General features: G+C 44.1%; 1 protein-coding gene across 1 annotated transcript; it reads left to right on the plus strand.

Moving 5' to 3' along the window:
* The first annotated feature begins 2,455 nt into the window (after nt 1-2,455).
* LOC138471574 (vomeronasal type-1 receptor 3-like) lies at nt 2,456-3,289 on the plus strand. The gene has a single exon (XM_069609242.1). The coding sequence runs from the start codon at nt 2,456-2,458 to the stop codon at nt 3,287-3,289; it is 834 nt and encodes a 277-aa protein (XP_069465343.1).
* Nucleotides 3,290-18,654: the final 15,365 nt, after the last annotated feature.

Below are 18,654 nucleotides of genomic sequence, written 5' to 3' on the forward strand. Positions count from 1 at the left end.
GATATTTTTGAATTTATAACAGAGTAAGAGAAATCCGGCGGAAAAAAAACACCCTCTGAAACAAGGACCTCTATCCTTCTAGAACATTTGTGTTGGAGTTATGCATTTCTCCTTTTTGAACATTTATAAACCACTCAAGGCCAAAGACATTACCCTTTTCACCTTAGAGTTCATTTTGTTAGAACGTGAGGGCCAGAATAGTACGTTGATCATGAGACAGTTTTGCTTTGGACATTCTGACATTGACAGACCCTTGGTTTTGGGTTTAGGTGTGAAAAGATCTTTTAGAGCAGGGACAGAGAGGCATTTCCCTACCCCCTTTTCTTTTAATAAAGATCTTTGACCAAAACCATGACTCCCTTGGTTCTGAGTCTCATTACTGGCTCCTCACATTGTATAGTACCCCCATGGCGATGGCACCTACCATTGGAGAGTAGAGAAAGGTCTTTGTGGTGGTGTCCCCTTTTATCTCCCCAGTCATGACTATGTCATGATGTACCCTTAATAAAGGGAGCCTCTTGCTGGCACGTGGAGCAGTACAGCTGCAGACACTTTGACTGACCTCACGGCTGTGCATGTCTGATCTGGGTGACCCCAGATCACTGTAATAGGTTTTGATGCGCCCAGCACCAACACAAGCTTGCATTCTTGTGCCCACAGCAGCCATCCAGCAACTCCAGGTGACCCCGGAAACAGTTTCCGCCATGTGACCACAGCACTACAATTGTACTGTGCGTGCCTGCAGCCCAGATCCGGTCACCCGTGTGACCACGAGGCCGGCCTGTAACAGTCTTACAGCCTCATCACAAGTTGGTCTTCATCACTTAAATGCGGCAGTAACAGTGTTACCGCCGCATTTAAGGGCTGGCCCATCCATGGGGAAAGTTAGGCGTTTTACCTCCAGCTTTTTGCTGCAGGTAAATCTCCAGCTTTCCGCTTGTTTTTGGTGCCAAAAATCCCCATAGAGTCCTATGGACTCTTATAGAAATGGGGATTTACAGCCTTACCGCTACTCATGATCCAGCGCAAATTACACCGGACCGAGCAGCGGTAATGCTTCTTGCGTTGGCGGTATCCCAGCAGTATTACCACTGGAATACTGCCAAGGTCATGATGAGGCCCTCCGCCTGATTGCGAGTTGGGCGGTAGCCCTTAAGTGCAGCGGTAATGCTAATATCGCTGCATTTAAGGGCTGGCCTGATCACAAGTTGGGCGCTAAATGGGCTGTATTACCTCCAGCTTTTTGCTGGAGGTGAAAATCCCATTTAGCGCCCTCTTTTCAGTGCAATTACAGCTACCGATATTAGCGTGCAGTAATTGCACCGAAAATGCCCCATTGGGTCCAATGTACCCAATGGGGTGTGGGGATTTCCCATTATCACCCAACCCGTGATCCGGCGCTAATAGCCCCGCCGGACCAGATGGCGCTAATGTAATTAATTTTGGCCGGTATCCCGGTGGTATTACTGCCGGGATGTAGCCCAACTCGGGATCAGGCCCATCAGAAAATGAAAGGTACATCCATGATCTCCTTATTGGGGTTGAGAGGGTTGCAATGTTGTCCAACCCTTTTATAGTCCCTGTTATTGCCCGAAGTTGCCACTTGTTTTGCTGTAGCCAATTGTTTTAACAAAAGCCCTTCACTATAGGTCAAAAGTAGTTGAAGCCTTTCCAAACGTATGGCCCACGAGAATCTTTCAGTACATGGTGTGATAATCTGTTAATGATTATATGTTTTTGTCAAGATGCACTATTTATCTATTTACTTAATTGTTATATTGAGGACATTATTGTATTTGCTACTTTATGCAGTGAAAACATTTTTTACGTTAGAAGGTATATTTGTTATAGGCCAGAAAAGTAGAAATTGTATGAATTTTGTATGTCTTTCTTTAAATGTAAGGAAACAACTTTATACAATGAAATCAAGCTGATTTGACAATCTGTTTCTGTTTTAAAGTGAAAGAGACGCAGCCTCTATCGTTTTCTCACCAGAGTCAGATAATGTGTATCCTGGTAAATTGCATGGCAAGCTCATGCCAAGAGGTCCATTGGGCTACAAATGTTCTCGCGATGCAGGCACTCTAGTTAACATCTTCTCTATAGGTCACTGGCACCTATAACAAGAGCGATTTCACCTTGTTTGCCAGCGTCTATCGCCGCAGGAAGTAGGTCATTTAGTTCCACATCCTTTGTCAATTTAATTAGATATGAAAAAATAATAGGTTTGAAGAACGAAAATCCCTGGGGCGCCTCAATCAGAGTCAATGAGCTGAAGTCCCAGAGCTCCCAGGAGCAGAGCTCACGAAGTAGCAACACAGATAACGCCAGTACCAGTTAACTGCGACCTGATGGCGAAGCCTGCTGCTTTCATCCATAAGAGACCAGAGAGGCCCATCCGTGTGTCCAAATGGAAAGACTCCTCGCTGGAATAGTGTATGTCCTTCTTATGGTAATGGCATTGCTTGCCAACTTGCTGCTTCTGCTCTGCTTCCACAGAGAAAGCGGCCTGAGCACCAATGACTGGATTCTCGTTCATTTGTCTGTGGTGAACATACTCTCAGCTGTCACCAGGAATGGTTTTGCGTGCATGGCGATCTTTGGGGTAATGCAGGGACTATGTCAGGTGGATATTTATTTCCTCGCCATGGCTTTGTACCTCACAGCCTATTGCAATTGCTTCCTAAGTCTGAACCAGAGCATTCAGGTCCTCAAATTCAGATACATCTGGATGATGCGCCTGACACTGTGGCTGAAGCGGCACTTGGCTCTGATTCTTATAACCGTGTGGGGCTTCTCAATGTTGGCAGCCTTGCCGATTGCTATTACCCACACCCTAAACGTGAATACCACAGCCGGCAAAAGAAAATCTGTTCTGGGCAAATGTATATTGACCATGGGTCTGGGTTACAAGGTTGCCCATGCCTTTCTGAGTGATGTCATCCCTTTAGTCATCTACCTCTTCTCTACCCTGGTCCTTGTCTGGAAGCTCTGGAAACACAAGAGACAGGTCCAAGCAGCTGGCCTGCCATCCGTAGGATGGAGAAATGCCAAGGAGAAGAGGGCCACACAGACTGTACTTATGCTGCTTCTTTTCTATGTCACTGTCGAGGGGTGCAACCATGCCTTGAGTTTTGTGCGGGAAAGTCAAAGTGTGTGGGAGCCCAAGGTGATCACCAAAACAACATATGCCATCATCAGTGTCCTCATCATAATTCAGGGCAACAGCAAAATGCAAGCCAAGATTTCCAAGGCACTGCACATGTGTTCTTCATATCCAGCCACATAGGTAAGCCTGGAGAAGTGGATTCACCCAAGTACCAGTCTTGAGGTGTGTCAGTATATGTTTACATATGCCTAGTAGGCTGGGTCTGCCCCATTACTTATCTATGTATTCCAAAATCGATTGCTTGAGCTGCCAGTATGCAGTAAAGTGTGGGATGTTTGGCTTTTTGGATGGGAGCGACCACATGTATGTTGTGGAACTAGGAGAAGCAAGAATGCTCGATGGCCCCTTAAGTTAGTGTTTAATGCCTAGTGGTTGACCCAGCCACTCCGCGCCTAACTGTGTTAGCTCAGTCAGGAGCGGGAGCTCCATCCACCACACCCTCTGGAGTCGCCTATCTTTGTCTCGTTTCTCACTATACACCATAGGTGCAAATATTTCTCTTTAAATATATGTTTTTCTTCCCATCACAGTGCTCTCCCTCTGCCCCATGAATCATACCACTTCCCAACTTTCTTCATGCAGCTCACGAGCCGTACTGAAAAATAGACCTATGGACATTGCACTAATCACCAAAGCTTGGAATTATATCATAACAACTACTCTCTGGAGAGACTCACCTGAAGGGGTAGACCCTAATTTAGCCATAAAAAATGAATAGTTTTCTGTTGTGGCTCTGCAACCCATGCTCCTCTTTAAATGCATTCATTGAAAAGGTCAAGATGGACTATCGTTTTATGTCTAAGGATCCTCATCTCAAATTGAAAGCTATGTATATTTTGCCTGTCGAGGTAGTTGTAATTTGCCATTGCTCCTTTGCATTATTCTGCATTGTAATTCCTTCTGTGTACAGAACAATGCATGCATAGCTCTGTGTAGATGGGGAAAGCGGTTTATAGTGATAAAATCGAAAAATAAAATCTCGAAAAAAAAGGCCGAAAAAAAAGGTCGAAAAAAAAGTCGAATTTTTTTTATGCCGTTTTTGATTCGAAATGGGGGGATTGCCCCCCAACCCCCCTTTTTTATTTTTATTTTTTACCCATTTTTTTTAATCCCGGACCCCAGAATAAATATATAATTAAAAAGAGTAATTCGAGTTTTTTTTTTAGATATTTTTTTTTCGACCTTATTGTCATTCGAGATTTTTTTTTCGAGATTTTGACCGACCACCGGGGAAAGCAGGCAGTGCTAGCTAGAACATGGTTGTTCACTAAATTGATGGGGTTTACGTGTCAGTGTCCTCAGACTTAGGAGCAGCTAGCACGTTCTCACATAGCATCACAAAGAATGCAGGGACCTCATTTCAGCAAAATACCAGTGGTAGCAGAAGTGACATCACACAACCATTGACCTCACAGGAAGTGATGTCATTTGGCCCCGTCCAGAAGTGACATGACGGGAAGCAATGGAACACAATTTTTCACCCCCTGACAAAAGAGGAGGTGGCATCACACAGCATTGCTCCTAAGTACCCTACGACAAATATAGTTATGATATCACTGTAAAGTGATACACATTTCATACAAGAATGGATCACCATATGTATCGTTAATATAAGTGTGTGTAGGCCCATATTACCAAATTACTGTGAATGCAAGCAGACGTCCAAAGGCAAATGATATTGATGGTTATTATATAGCACTTACGCCTAAGTGTTTTATTTAGAACAAATATACATATACAATATCACCCAACCTGTGTTGGTACTCATTCATCAACTTCAGACGGATGAAAGGCTGAGTTGGCCTTGCTGGGATTCGAACCTGCAACCTGCAGATCACACACACATCACAGCAGCGACCGCTCAACCCGCGGAGCTATCTTACCGGCTACAGTAAAATGAGGAATTACATGTCTGAATGTTCTCAAAGTCAAAAAGCAATTTACACTCTGTAGTGGATATCAATACACTGGTAACTGAGATTTAACAGTAGGCCAGTTCATTTGAAGGTCTGGTGCAAAGTTGGCCAAATGTCAAACCTGCATGGATCTAATTTTCAGGCTTCAGATGTTGGCAAAATACATACCACTGGGAGGGTTCATAACTGTGTATTAAAGAATTTAGAGTAGCGCAGGAAAGCAGCACACTCACACAGCATCCAGTACTCTGGGCACCCGTTACCGCATACAAGCAAAGAAACATCCTGAACAGCATGCCATGGAGATGGGAAAGATAGACACATTAAAACAAAGAATTCATTGTGGCACCATAAAATCAAGGGCCACTTTATGTGCTATGGTCAAAAATATCTACTCTGTACACAAGCTTTTAGGCACAAGGATTTTGTCAAGTGACCGAGGATACCGAGATGGAATGTCTTGTGATGATCGTAACAGAGACAACAGCAGAAAAAAACATGCTAAAACTGCAACTTGCGAAAAGCAGTCAGAAATGGATGCTTATTCTACTCTAAATGCTTTTTGGAAGGATTTGTCTGCATTGTGAATTTGAGGTGTTTAAGAACAGACTAAATCAGTGACACAACCCCTGAAGTGTGCCTGAAATAAACCTTTAATGAGTCTGGCAATTATTGTATAGAATTCCATTTAGACAAATTATTTGTTATTCCAATTCTTTCTTATTTAGGGTCTCTGCTCAAAGTGTTACACTTGTGGAACCCCCTGCTTTTTTAAGAGGCTTGAACAAGAAAGCCAGCCACTCCAGAAACAAAGAGCCACAGCCGAGGAGATTCAATAAAAATAAAAAAATCATTATAGTCCACTACCCAAAATAATTGTTTCCATTGTGCATATGCTTTTAAAACAGTAACCTTAACCCAGGAGCAGCTCATCCGTAATAGGTGACAGGGCACCGAACTGTCACCCATTACGGGGAAGCAAAGCCAGCCCAGTGAAAACACTGCTTCCTGCAGCCGAGGGTGTTCTCCTGTACTGTCTTTTGTGTACAACAGTTGCCCAGTGTGTTGGTCGATTTGCCATGCAAGGCCAGGGATATTTTGCTCTCCTTATCTTGCATAGCCCATTGAGGTTGAATGATAGGGAACAGCAGGACCAAATGTGCCAAGTGGACCCTCCTCACACATTCGCAGGTTCTGGGGTGGTGAGATGGTGGTGTTGCTGCTCCACAGTGCACACACAGGATCCAGGAAGTTCTCCATGGTTCCTGTTTGCGTGCTCGGTAGGAGCCCAAGGGTCATCACGGCCATCATGGGAGAGGTGTGTGTGTGTTTATGTATGAATAGATTCAGCTTGTCTTGCGCATGCACGTAAGAAATGGATAGAGACTGGTTTGTTTGAACTCCTCAGCAAAATTATATTTTTACATACTAAATTGTTGCAGGTTTTGTTGAATTTACTTCATTCAACTATCACACTCTGATAGGCTCCATTCAATTAGAATAGTCATACATATTTTGTGTGCAATCCTTACGTTCTTGTTAGTTGTGCTTAATTACGTATTTAGGCCTCTTAACCTGTGTTGAATTTGCTGTATTTGATTACCACACTCTGATGAATTGTCTTCATTCATCTAAAACAGTCATACTCATTTTATAAGGCATCTCCCTTTGCCTATTATGCCTATCTGTGGCTAATGGTTGTAAATGATGGTCTATATACTTGTGGTAGATCTGAAAAAGGTTTATACATTTTTGGTAATATTGGATGTTACATACTCATGTACAGATGTTCTTCTTCCGTTAGGAGTCATTTTTCTTGCCAGTATGAGCTCATGAGGTGCCCGTTTTTTTTGTAATTTTGGTATTGGATTAAAAGTCCGTTTTTGATAGCATTCATTATTATTTAGGTGGTCCATAGCTATCTTCACGCAGTCCTCAGTTTTAATCTGAACAATATTTCCTCCATTCTATGCAATTATCACAGTGATTCCATGATTGTTTTTAAGTTGTATTAGAGTTTGTTGTTGGGATTGATTTAAATTTTGTTTGATTTTTGGTTTGATATCCTTAAGATATAATTCTCTTAAGTATAATTAGCTTGCCTTATAGAAAAGATCTATGGTGTTATCACTTCCCAAAATTGGGACAAATCTAGATCTTGGTTTCAGACTAGTTTCCTCTGAGAGTCCCAATATGATCCCTTGTTCTTGGGCGAAGGATTCTGTGGTATGAATATCCACTTCTTCAGACAGGTTAAGTAAATTTATGGTGTTTTCCACATGTGTGACTGATAGTTCAGAACTTATCCCTGTGCTGGTGGATTTCAATTGGGATGTAATATTGAGAAAGTGCCTTCTAAGTTTAAGTTTCCTACAGAAACGGTATAGATCGATTATGGTCTCAAAGTAATGGTAAGTATTTGGGGGACAAAAAGTAAGCCCTTTGTTGAGTACTGAGATCATTTGTGGCGATAATTCCTGTTTGGTTAGGCTCCCCACTAGGTTTTGTTCACTAGTGGTTGATTATTAGATCTTGTTTGAAAACCTGTGTTTCTGTTGGTTGTACCTATGTTGTTTGTTTCTTTGTCCCCTTTTTCCCCTCCTGGTCCTTTTTTGTTTTGTGTTTGTGTCGAGGTAAATCCCCATTTTTGGCTTTGACCATAATTTTGTCGAGTCCTTTTGAATTGCTTGAACTCCTCTAAAAAAGTTGAAGAGGTTGATGGCGTTGTTAAGGATTCTTGGCCTACTGCTGCAATTTCTGCTGAAATCTGTTCCGGTATGTCCTGATCCATATCACTCACCGAATCTGATTCTGAAGAAGATAGTGGTGGTCTTGGTGAGGTAGATTGGAGAGAAATTCTACGTAGAGGGACGGAGCCGTGCTGCATCATGGAGTTTGTGGTGGCATGGAGAGACCAAGAGGCGGAAGAAAGGGGCCGGTAGGCCAGCGTCAAGAAGGGCAATACCGCAGAGACGAAGACAGGAGAAAAAACTTCTTATCTGATGGTGTGAGCACGTTGCAGCCGTGGTGTGCCTGGGGCTAATGAACGCTGACATGATGGACGAGACTGGACGTGTGTCATGCTGTGATTGAGAAGGAGTAACCTGCAGTGTTAGATGCACAGTGTCAAAAAACTGAAAGGAAGAGAGAAGCCAAATCGGACGCAAGGCGTCCTTATCCTGAGAGTTGGTTGAGTGGTGGCGTGACCACAACTGGGCCGTAGTGGACCAGAGGTCCCTCGAACGACGCCAATATCACTCTGCCATATCTGACATGGAGGCTACTGGCAGAGGAAATACCAGGGATTCTGCCTGTACTGTGACACGAAGAAACAACAGAGGAATCAAAAAAGGCCAATCTGACAAACTGGAGAGAAGGTCCCAGCAGAAGAGCAAACCCGGTGACGTTAACCCTGAACATAGCAGGTAACGGAGAAAACAAGAGACCCAGGAGGGGGACAGAAGAGAATCATTACTGGAATGCTCATACTCATCCCAGTTGAGATAAAGCATTTGCATAGATTGAAGTGAAAGAGAATCATTGCTGGAACGCTCATATTAGTCCCAGTCGAGATAAAGCATTGTCCTTGAAGGAAGTGAATGAGAACCATTCATGGTACGTTCATACTCGTCCAAGTCAAGATAAAGCATTTCCATTGAATGAAGTAAATGAGGATTATCACGGAAGTGTTCATACTCATCCAGTCAAGGAGAAAGTCTTGGCATACTAAAAAAAATTATAGTACAAACAAACCTCAAGAATGTAATGTTCATATTGAGATCCAAACAGACCAAGAAGGTCTAACCAGAGAAGAGGACTATATCCAAACAGACCAAGAAGGTCTAACCAGAACCTGAAGGGAAGGTGGAAATTGACAATAAGGGCAAAAGCCAAAGAGAGATGTGAGGGGTCAGAAACAAGAGGCAACAACAATGTGGTAGTGTTTTCAACAACAGGCCTCTTTATTAAAAGAAAAAGGGGTTGGGTAAAGGCCTTTCTGTCCCCATCCTAAAAATGTTTCCCTACCTAGGAAACTAAAACTAAAGATCAGTCTGTGTCTTGTCGTCAAAATGATTTAAACTGTCCTTGTGACCCTCAACTAGAAATGAACAACTAAGAAGTGTAAGGAAACATTTATCTGATTTAGGTTTAGCCAAAAAGTGTTTAAATGTAGAGTAAATATAGCAATCCAACAAAAATGGTTTCTTCCAAGGAGGCATCCTTGAATCCAGAGGGCAGTTCCCTTCCCCTGGATTAATTCAGGAAGGATGTCGAAGGTGACTTTTCCCCAAATAATGTATCATTAAGCAGGGCAAGAATGTTTCAAGGCTGGGAAAAGTGTCTATTTTACACAACTGTTGTTTCAAGGATGGTAAAAGTGTTTTTTACAGAACTGCTTCAAGGATGGCAAAGGTGTCTTTTACAAAACTGCTTCAAGGGTGGCAAAAGTGTTTCTTTTGCACAACCTCTAAAGGATGACTCCCTGGTATGCTCCCCTGCCAGGAATTCTTCAGTAGATTCCCAAGATCCCCTGAGTATACCTGCCAGGTGTCAAGGTATTTTCCTGTCATATACTTTATGTGGATTCCCTGGTATACTCCCCTGCCAGGAATCCCCTTCTGGGTTGTATAGATCCCATGGTGTAATCTTTCCCCCGAAAGGCTCACTGCCTGATATATTTCATTTATCAGGGATTCTATCAATGTTCTGTCTGTTTCCCAGTATAGCACAATTGTACTCCAGTAATTTCTATACTTCATTGACTCTACATTCTACTTGTCCCAAGCTTCCCCATATGAACATCTCGGATATGGAGACTTGCGCAAATTGTGTCTTTCAGCTTCTTCATTAACATTCATCTGCTTGTGATAACTGTAAGGAACTCATGGTGGCAACACTAAAGCCAGACACAAGTGATCACAGTTCAAGGGTGTTTATTAAACTGTACAATGGGTGAGATAAACGCCTACTCTAAAACTAAATCTAAGATGGGAGCAAGCTACGACCATCAAATAATAATAAGGCAGTCCTAGTGGCGTCTTGTCGAATAAAAAGGGCCTAAACTAAAGAAAACTGTTGCCAATCCTTACCGCTAAATTACAAAAATAGTGTGGGATAATGTTCATCAGAATGGAAAGTAGTGTTCACAAAATGATAAGCCAGGATGGTATGGCTGGGTCACCCTTCCCCAAGACAAGGCAGAACTCCTGAGCACAGCACACTCCTGGGCCTCTCCAGCACAAGGTTCGCAATCTCATTCACTGATACCAGAACATTCAGGGGTCAAGTCTCTTTTCTACAAAGTCTCTTGCCTTAGAAGGCCTGCTGGATTAACACAACAAACAAACAAAAGTTCCTTCGGTGATCTTGCACATCAGACGATTGCTTTTCGCCTCTTGGATCTCCCTCCGCTGGGCTCTGATCCTTCTTGAAACGTGGGCCTCCCTCTGCCAGGTTCACTGCAGCCTTTTATTCAGAACATCAATACTAGCACGATGCTGGATTTACTTCTCTTAGCTGTCCCCTTGGCATCCCTTCATCGGGTTCACATAGCCATCTTTAACACAGTTAATTAATTTCTAACACTGTTCATGATTTGCTTCATATCATCAGAAAGCGTGGTTTCCCTTCTCCTAGATTTCTCTAGGCAATGGTTCAGAGACTTTCGATTGTACAAGAGATTTGACATGACCCTTGTAGGCCCACTCTGACACATTACGCTGCCCTTTCCTAGGGCCTTCTGGTACTTGCAGTTTGAACACCAAAACAAAAGGGTCAGCGAGAGTCCTTCGAATGAGCACTCCTGCGGTGCATGACTAATCTGCAACTGCCCTTCTCTGGGCTTTCCCAATACTTCAAATATACACAAGTGTCACAAGTCTCTCCCCTTCTCACCTGCTTTTGTTGTTTGCTTGCGACCTTCTGGGATGTCTTCTTTCTCACAGTCCGGGATTTGTACAAACCCGAACGCTTGTCCTCGGATTCCAGCGTGAGGTTCGCTATCCAGCTTCCTGGAGCGTTCAGAAGTCCAGGATGGATACCAGGAAAGAATGAAGTTGCACTCAGAGGCACGGAACGTCGTGACCCGAGCGCAGAAGAATTCCAGGAAGATAAGGTAAAGGATTGGGAGGAAGGACAGGGGTTTCAAGTAACCGGAAACAAGGAATCAAAAGGGAGCCCCGAACAAACTCCGGCAAGACACATCCGACTACAGCAAGCAGTAGCGTTGAGATGCGCAGAGCCGCGGGTGCGTGTCTCTCTTGTAGAGCGTGCAGCGTGGAAAGTAGAGAATGAACAGGAGCGTTCCGTTTCGAGCGGCCATGTTGGAAGGATCACTGCATTCAATCCCCTATGGGTCAGGGACCAGGAAGTCCAGAAGGCGCGCAGACGACGGTTCATGACAACAAGTTCTTTGTCCACAATTGCATTCACATAATGTTGCCGATTGCAACATTGGGCTCAACACATTTTAGTTTGTTATCAACTTTCTCCGACTCACTGGCTGTGCTGAACCCATTAGCTTGTCTTGCTTCTGGAGTCAATGATGGCATGTCTCCCCACCTGTGCTATCAATGCAGGATACCCCTGTGCAACGTTGACATCTGTTACTCCACACGTCAGCTGTAAATCCTGGTCATATGTTCCCTTTTCCGGTGGCTTTGCGGGTCTGTGTGCGGGTCTGGGTTGAAAACGGCAAGGGCACTTCCCTCCTTGTCGTTCTTTCGCCGCTTTTCATCTCCAATTGAACTGCTGTTCTGGAATAGCTTCTTCCTTGTGCAGTTGGCCTTGCTCGTAGTGTGCTCTCATGCGCTGCCTTTTATCTCTGTGGGGAAGGTAAAGGGCCATCAGGTCAGTGTGATTATTGTCAATTGCCAGACCCTTGTGTTGGGACATGTCAGGTAAACGGCTCTGGTGTTAGTACGTTGTCTGTCATGGTGTAAGTGTTTGTGTCTAAAAAAGGGGCTGGGGGTAGAGCGTCTAAATATCCCACAGGGTAGGATGGGGAAAAGGTGTTACAAGGAAGTGGGTACCGTATCTCAACCTTCAGTGTCCCACTTCCACTCCTTGAAAACCCCTCATCCAGTTGATCCTCCCCCACTGGTCCACCCCAGGAACTGGATCCAATAGCAATGGCCGTGTTCCTAGCCACCTGGATGACAGATCTCCGGGGACTAGTGGGTGAGACACCTTAGGTTTCTCACATAACATTTGCTCCAGCTTTCGCCATATTGACATCTCAGGCATGAGGAATTGTGCAAATTCAGTTTTTCTCATTTTCTTGCTCGTATGCAAAATGCACTTTTAACTGTTTATGTGCCTGTTAGTACGCCTTGGGGTGCCCATCATCACTGTGCCAACTCACTGGTATCTCATACCGTTTCCGACATGTTACACGTTGCTGCAGCAAAGTCTTAACTCAGGAATGGCATTAGCTGCTTGGCAGAACCTCTTTCAGCTCTCCTGCTAGCCTTGCCTTCACTTGCTGATAAAGTTACAGCTGTCTGGCATGACCGCATCCTTGACAGCCTCACTGCTGCTGCCAGTACCTTTGCTGCTCTTCCCCAGAGCCTGCCACGCTCGCCTGTGTCTCCTGCCACTCCGGTAGGAAAACCTGACAAGTGGCAGGTTGAAAGCACCTGCCTCTTTCAGCACGTTCTGCTCCCATGCGTCTGCCTTCACCTGCGGTTTTGCTTCCCGCTTCGCCCGAGCTGCTTCTCTTCTGTCTGCCTCCTGATTGAAAGTGTAAACCTTCTTTAAATGTCCCGCGCAACTGATCTACATTTCAACAACTAGTCTGCATGTTTAGCTTAGGGTTTCTTTCAATCCATACTAACTCCTTCTTCCTCTTCCTCATCTTAGTACAGGAGGCATTATGGAAGTTAAAGTCCATAGAATTAATAGGAATTCTACGCTGATTTTGTTTGGGATTTGTATTTAATACAAAGATGTCAAAGACGGGAGATGTTATGTGTGTTTTATGTACATATGAGGTGGGAATGGTATTCAACCTAGAATGTTTGCCAGGAAAGGGTTTTAGAGTTTTGTAACTGACGGGATTTATATAGTGACAACATGCCATCAGGAATTTAGAAATTATAGGATCTTCCTAATTTATAAAAGAGGAATATTGCATCCCTCCCGATGGGGTCAACAAATCTCCCTGACAGCCATCTCCTCCCATGTGATCCTCCCTCATAATACCACCCCAAGGGTCAGGATCAGGTAGCGGCTGCCATCCCCTGGCCACATGGGAGGAGATCTCAGGCTGGGGATCAGTGATGACTCCACAGGATCCATCACAGAAACCAGAGAATATAACTACCTTGGACAAAGAGTCGAATAACTCCAAGTAAAATAAGTCCAGAAAAAACAAGAAAGAAGTAGAGAATAGAGAAGAACCAAGAATTGAACAATCCTGTAACCAAACTGTATGAACTGATAAAAGCAATCACCAGGAACTATTTGGGGATAGTTTACTGAACTGATCATGGTGAAAAAACAGACTTCAGGCATAGGGAGTCAATGTCCTGCTTTTGTTGGTTGCAATAGTGACAGGGGTAAAATAGGTTAGTCTGGAAGTTCCACAGATTCTGATTTGTGTGTTTGTTTGTTTGTTTATTTATTTGTAACGTGCGCCAGACCCGGAGGTATCAGTGCGCGAGGACAAGGATATGTTCAGCTTACATGGTTGCGTATTAGAGTACAAGTAAAATTTGAAGGTACAGGTTACAAATTACATAACAGCGAGTTGCGCAATGCACCAATTACAGATATATTACAGTAATATACAAGAGATGGGATACAATACAGAGTAGCATGTTTTTTACAATGCGGGTCCTCATAGGTATACAGTAATTTATGGGGAAGCAAGGAGGTGGGGGAGAGGTTAAGGATAGACCTTTTCTTTCAAGTCTGGGCCTAGTGATCATTAGATTTAAGCCAGTTGATAAGGATTAGTCTAAAGTGTGGGTAGGTTTGATTCACCTTAAGGTATGGCGGAAAGGAGTTCCATAGTTGGGCAGCTTTAACAGGGAAGCTATTCCCCGCAATATTTACTTGTTTGAAGGGGAGACTGTTAGACAGTTAGTATAGGCTGCTCTAGTGGGTCGGAGTGTTGGTCTTTTGCTAAACCTCTCTGTCAGGTAGCAAAGTGATGTGTTATTAAGGGACTTGAATGTTAGTGAGGCGGTTTTGAGTCTGGTTTTGTCAAAGGTGGAGAGCCAATTAGCTTGTCTTGTTGATGTTGATATATAATCTCTTTTAGACATTCCTAATGCTACTCTTAAGGTATTATTTTGGAGTATTTGGATTTTCTTAGTGATATGTTTGTTCACTCCAAAATAAAGGGCATTACAGTAGTCCAACTTAGATAGCACAAGTGCTCTTGCCAGTGTGGTACAACTGTTTGTTGAGAGAAAGGGTTTAGCAGATCAATCAGTGTAAGCCGTAGATGATGCCATAGCATTCACTTGTTTGTCAGAGTTAGAGTTTGTCAGAGTTAGGCTGGAGTCAAGGAAGAAGCCTAATGTCTTTTCCTCCGTCATCACCTTTATTTTATTGCCATCTATGTCAAAGGAAGTGTGTTTGTGGCCAAGTTTGTTAACATTGGGTGTAGTCCCCGGGATGATGAGTTCCGTTTTGTCATCATTCAGGCATAGACCATGGAGTGTCATCCATGCCTGGATGATGAGGTATATCCTATTCACCAAGGCCAAATCCTGGTTGTAATCCCTTGTAAATGGGAAGAGAATCTGAGTGTCATCTGCATAGTTCATGTAGGTGACACCAAGATGGTACAGATCATCAAAAAGGGGCTTTGTGAATATGTTATACAAAGTGGGGGAGACACAGGAGCCCTGGGGAATGCCGCATGAGATAGGGATGGTGTCAGCTGCATCTGAGGTGGAGAAGACTCCCATGGTTCTTTCACTTAAGAAAGATTGAATCCAGACTATAGCTTGTTGCGAGAAGTGCGCTGCTGATTCTAGATGGTTGCAGAGAACAGTATGGTCCACCAAGTTAATTTGGACTCTCATTGATAACTGACGAGCACCTTAGTTAATTTTGTAAGTTAGAGAAACCCTTTAGTATAGGGAAAGGTAGGCTTTAATTATTTAAGTTAATACAATTTCAAGAAGATGGAAAATCAGAGTCTGCGTCCTACTGATCCACCATACCACCCAGAGAGAGATAATACAGAGAGATAATAGACAATAGGGTTAGGGGAGAATTAGAAACTCGAGTGTTGGACATTGGCAGAGACCCAAGAGACAGCCCCAGGTGCTAAGAACGACAGATGGCCAGAGGGGTCCGGAGAGCTCTATTGAGATAGGTGGAACTTTACAGCACACAAGTAAAAGGGAACCTGGACTGTTCAATCAAACGAAGAACAGGAACCAGATGAACTTGAAGGCTTCCTTTGAATAAAATCAGCAGAAAGAGAGCAGCAGAATTGGTGGAGATGGATAAAGGGAGTCATCCATCCACTTAAAGAATTTAAGACATATGATTTGTATAAAGCTTTGAACTTTTTCCTTGAGGAACCTAAATAAAGACACATGACTGTTTCTTTGATGAACTGTTCAGAACGAACATTGGTACTGCGACCTGAACTCTGGGAGAAATCCAGAGCGATATGTGTAATACTGGTCCGACATAGCTCGAGCCGAGGGAATACTGCTCTGGCTTAATTTGTATGTTCTTTTCTTAAAATGGTAGGGTCAGAACTGAATATTTTTTTATGACTGACAAAAGATGAGCACCTTTAGTTTAGTTGCTAGTTATGGAAATATTAAATACATTTTTATGGGCATTTTTTAACAGGTAACATGAACACAAAGTCAGCCCCACTACCCAACAAGTGTTACTTCAGCAGTGCCTGCCCCTCACAGATCAGACTCATCCTGCGGCACAATTACTCCCAGAATTTCCATGGCCTTAGGGCACGAGGCCCGGCGAGCTCCACCTTTTAAATAAGACAGAAGGTTGGACCAGTCAGTAATGAACCTCAAGTGTTCTCCTTGGATTGAGTAAGTGAGCCATTCCATGGCTACTAACGACCAGATTGTAGCTATCCATTCGTGTTCCAGAGGTGGTTCTTTGAATTTCCATTTACGTGCCAAAACCAATGCTGCCGACATCATCATCATTACGTATAACTTTCGGCTTGGTTTAGTTGTGATGCTTTCCAGGACCCCACTTAGACCTATCAATTCTAGACCTCTGCTCCCACCCCTGTGATCCCCAGGACTTGGGTGACTGCCAACCGGATTCGTTTCCAGAACTGATCAATTTTTGGACATTCCCACCAGATGTGAGCCCAGGAACCCACTCCTCCGCACTCCGCCCAGCATAGCCATGAAGTATTAGTATAGATTTTGTTTAGCCTGATCGGGGTTAGGTGTCAATGAAGCATCAGTTTCAGCCACATCTCTCTAATTTGGATCGATCTTGTTAGTTTGGGGATCTGTTGCCACATATTCTCCCATTCTGCTTTCCCTATCTCGCGCCCCGTGTCCTCTTCCCATTTCTTCATGTAGTTTCTGCTCGGCAGGGCTTCGCCCTGCTTGATGTGTTTGTAAATGGTTGCCAACACCCCCCTGTTGCCCGAATCCATGTCTAGGTACTTTTTGAAAGGGGTAAGTGCTCGGGATCCTGCCTGCTTTACTGATGAGTGAGAGAGCCAGTGCCTCATCTGGACATAGGATAACCTCTGCATCTCCCCTATATCGAAGTCTTTTTTGCACTGCTCAAATTGTTTGACCTTATCTCCGTCAAACAAGTCTCGTATCATACGGCATCCCCATTGGTGACAGGGATCAAAAGCTGCTGCTTGTTTATGTCCTGGGCTGAACTGCGGGTTGCCAAACAGGGAAGTGTACGGAGAGGGATAGGTGGTGATGTGCGCCCTTTTTACTGCCAGGTCCCATGCATCTCCCGTTGCCGAGGTTATTTCACTGCAATACATTTGGTTGGTTCTGTCAGACCTCGGTATCCACAGCATCCCCTCTAGGTTCTCCCCCACCAACCGCTCTATCCATCAGCCTCAAAACCTTCCCCCTATCGTCCCTTTGCCAATCCCTGATGATCCGGATTTGTGCCGCTAGATAATATGCCCTGAAATCCAGCTCTCCCATGCCCCCACCGCCCCCGGGCTGACAGTGTTCTCATTAGCTTAGCCGCTACGCTCGAGTGCTTCTGGTTCCAGACAAATCGGTTGGTTATTTTCTGGATGGATCTAAAGAAGGAAGCTGGGATGGGTATGAGGAGGGCCATGAAGTAATATTGCAGCTGAGGTAAGATCGCCATCTTTAAGGCGTTAATGCGTCCCAGCCATGATATCGATAGGGGACCCCAGTCGATCATTTTGGTTTTGAGCTTCTCTAAGGAAGGGGGTAGTTTGCCATGTACAGCTCACCTACCGATTTAGTCAGGTGTATCCCTAGGTACTTTATAGATTTGTCGACCCATCTAAATTTATATGCCCTTCTAAGATCTTGCTCTGCACTCTCTGACAGGGTGAGGGAGAGAACTTCAGATTTGTGCATGTTCATTTTTAGCCCTGGCACCTTGCCGAACCGGTCCAGTTCCTTGCCCACTGCCCAAAGAGAGGTTACGGGATGGGTCAATGCCAGAAGCATGTCATCTGCAAACAACTTGCCACAACTACCTCACTAAACAAGCACATTTCATACCTTGTCAGGGGGTTCGGTTACATGGTTTGCCTGAGAGTATTGTGTCTGATCATGATCCCCAATTCACATCCAGCTTTTGGAAGGCATTCTGCAGCATCCCAGACAGATGGCCAAACAGAAAGAGTAAACCAGACCATGGAACAGTACCTAGGTTGATCACTGGCAGATGTCACTGATTCCTGGATACAAACATTGCGGTTGGTAGAATTGATATATAATAAAACTGAGCATACCCCTTAGGGAAGGTCACCACACATGTTTTTATGGTAATGAACACAACATCTTACCAGAAGACATGCCAGACACTGGAGCTGTCCCAGCAGTGTCGGAGCACAAAAAGGTGATTCACGACATAACGCAGAGGGCACGCCAAAATATGGAGGCTGCAAAAGTAGCTTACAAGAGACAGGCAAACAAAAAGAGATGCATGGCTTCAGAATATCAAGTAGGAGACAAGGTGTGGTTATACACTGGGAATCTAAAGATGGCAGGACCAGGGAAGTTCAAACAAAGATACATAGGCCCTTATGCTATTCAAAAATGCATTTCTACTGGTGCAAAGTGCTGAATGTTGCCTAACCACATGCGCATACACCTTTGTTTCACGTTTCGCTTCTTAAACTGATGGCTCGAGATGCCAAGACAAATAAAGCAGGGCAATCATAACGAAAGATGGACCAGAAGAGTATGAGGTTCAGCCTATTTTGGCCTCCATATACAAATAACCACAACTTTGGTATTATGAGGGGATATGAATAGGTGGATCGATTTAGGGAGCTGGTGTGCATGCACCCCACCTAGTGCAGGAATTTCATACAAAATATCCACAAAATCCTGACCCTGCGAGGGCACTTAAGAGGGGGAGGGTGGGTAC

The sequence above is a fragment of the Ambystoma mexicanum genome, chromosome 8, assembly GCF_040938575.1.
Source record: "Ambystoma mexicanum isolate Mex_15411 chromosome 8, UKY_AmexF1_1, whole genome shotgun sequence".
Lineage (NCBI taxonomy): Eukaryota > Metazoa > Chordata > Amphibia > Caudata > Ambystomatidae > Ambystoma > Ambystoma mexicanum.